The sequence below is a fragment of the Mya arenaria genome, chromosome 8 (assembly GCF_026914265.1).
Source record: "Mya arenaria isolate MELC-2E11 chromosome 8, ASM2691426v1".
NCBI classification, from domain to species: Eukaryota; Metazoa; Mollusca; class Bivalvia; order Myida; family Myidae; genus Mya; species Mya arenaria.
Window position 1 is genome coordinate 44,827,740 of NC_069129.1, and position 2,199 is coordinate 44,829,938.

Genomic DNA, 2,199 nt, shown 5'->3' on the forward strand with positions numbered 1-2,199 from the left:
TGTAAAACCAAAGGGAGGTGAAATGATGCGGTGGTGCTGTGTAAAACCTGCCGACAACACCAGTGTGAGGAATGCTTAATCAAGCATTTACTGAATGACACGATCTATATTTTTTAATAAAGGACAAAATACATTCGAACACCCAGAACACTAATACCATGTTTTGCAATGACGGAATAATCAATCGCGCTTTTAAAATACGCTATTTCTGAGTAAAGATGTAATGAAAATGTAATGAAATAATATACAATAATACAATACACCAATAATTGTACAAATGATATTGTAAAAAAGTTTTAAAATGGCAAATAAAGTTGAATAACATATGGGAGATTTTGTTCATATTAGGTGATTTTGTGCGTCTTAAATAAAAAACATTCATATTTACGTTTTGAATGTCATGATAACTGTAACGTTACTTAAGGCAAAAAGTGTCTGTATATATTACTTATAACAGCATAACAGGTGATACGAAAATGAAGACAACCAAGCGTGTTATGCATGCCTCTTTAATAAAAGTCTGTTGGCTTTGAACCAATTTCTTAACTCAATATTGATTTGCGCATATCATAAAACCTTTACTTTGTGAAAAGAAGGACAAATATTACTTAAGAGTTTGATATTGTTAAACATTAATACGTTCTGGATTGCGATGACCACATCATCCATTTGTACGTAATATTTGTTACTTGTCAAATACATTTTATTGTGAAGACATGGCTGAATGCTTCCAAACAACTGTACACGACTAAGTTGGAGGAAGGTCTCCAGACGCGGATCAAACATGTGCCGACGACAACGTTACCGGTCGAAAGGGGAAACGTTGTGATCCCTGTAGAACCAACGGGAGGTGGATCGATGCGGTGGTGCTGTGTAAAACCTGCCGACAACACCAGTGTGAGGAGTGCTCAATGAGCCACTCCTTGAATGACATCATGGTTGAACACGATCTACAAGGTTTGGAGGAAGAAGACCAAAGGAAAAGCATCAAACACAAGCAGGATTTAAACATATACTGTGTAGACCACGATGAAATGTGTTGTGGACTCTGTGGTATAATGTACCATAAGCAGTGCACTGAAGTCACTGATATCAAATCAAGTGGGAAAATATCGCTTGCAAATTTACATGGCAGATGTGAAAATATTCAAAAAGGTGATGAAAAACGAATCCAAGCTTACCGCCGCCAGGTTCAGGTCATTCCCGAACAAATCGATATAATGAAAAACGAAATAGATAAACTGTTTGATGATTTCAAGTGCAACGTTGTTCAGAGGGCCCGTGATTCAGTCAAGATGGAATCAAAGAAAATAGATGAAGAGAAAATAGTTCGAACGGCCATTACTAAAGATACTGATACAATATCAGCTACATACATTGACGATTCCTGTAGAATGCATCTATTTACCAAAAAGATAAGACAACACAAAAATGCGATTTCAAAACAAGAGTCCGAGAAACATGTTCTGGATTTCATTTTCGAATTCAACAAGACACTGCTTTCTTTCATACAAAGCGGGGATGACATCGGTTCACTTAAAGTCGAGAAAACGTTCACCAAGGCAACATCCGGGTCGTTTATACGTCCTTTTATGTTACGTTTGTTGGCGTCTAGGAATTTGAAGCAGGATGAATATGGTGATAGAGAACCTTTAATCACAGGTCTAGACTTCCTTTCAGACGGCAGAATTGTAGCTGTCGATAATTGGAACTACAGGCTAATCGTGTATGATCAGCAGCTAAACAATCTGGCTACACAGCTCCTTGATTTTCAACCTCAAGGCATTATTACAACTGGTGATAGAAAAGCTGTTATTACGACATGTAGCGGATGTATGATCTTGAATTTTAATATAAACGCAGATGACACTATCATCGAATTACCGGCTTTTCACTGCAATCGTCAATACGAGTCCATATCAACAATGCCGGGCGATTGGTTTTGTGCCACCACACTCGTACACAAGTACCCTGTGGGCATGGTTTCCATCTAAAAATTACAACAAGGGGTCACGATTGATCAACAGCAACGACAAAATGGCCGACCTCTTGTTTTGCTTAAAAAACATCTCCTCTGAAACTACCGCTCAAAATTCAATGAAACTTTACAGGAAGCTTCCTTGGGTGACCCTCTACAAAAATACATCAACGAGTCATGATTGATTAACAACAACCACAACAACAACAGCAACAACAATA

General features: G+C 37.8%; 1 protein-coding gene across 1 annotated transcript; it reads left to right on the forward strand.

Annotated features, from left to right (window-relative positions):
- Positions 1–911: 911 nt before the first annotated feature.
- LOC128244239 (uncharacterized) lies at positions 912–1,994 on the forward strand. The gene has a single exon (XM_052962255.1). The coding sequence runs from the start codon at positions 912–914 to the stop codon at positions 1,992–1,994; it is 1,083 nt and encodes a 360-aa protein (XP_052818215.1).
- Positions 1,995–2,199: the final 205 nt, after the last annotated feature.

Excerpts from the sequence above, each read along its gene's own strand:
- LOC128244239 (XM_052962255.1), top strand. The coding sequence starts at position 912 with ATGAGCCACTCCTTGAATGACATCATGGTTGAACACGATCTACAAGGT.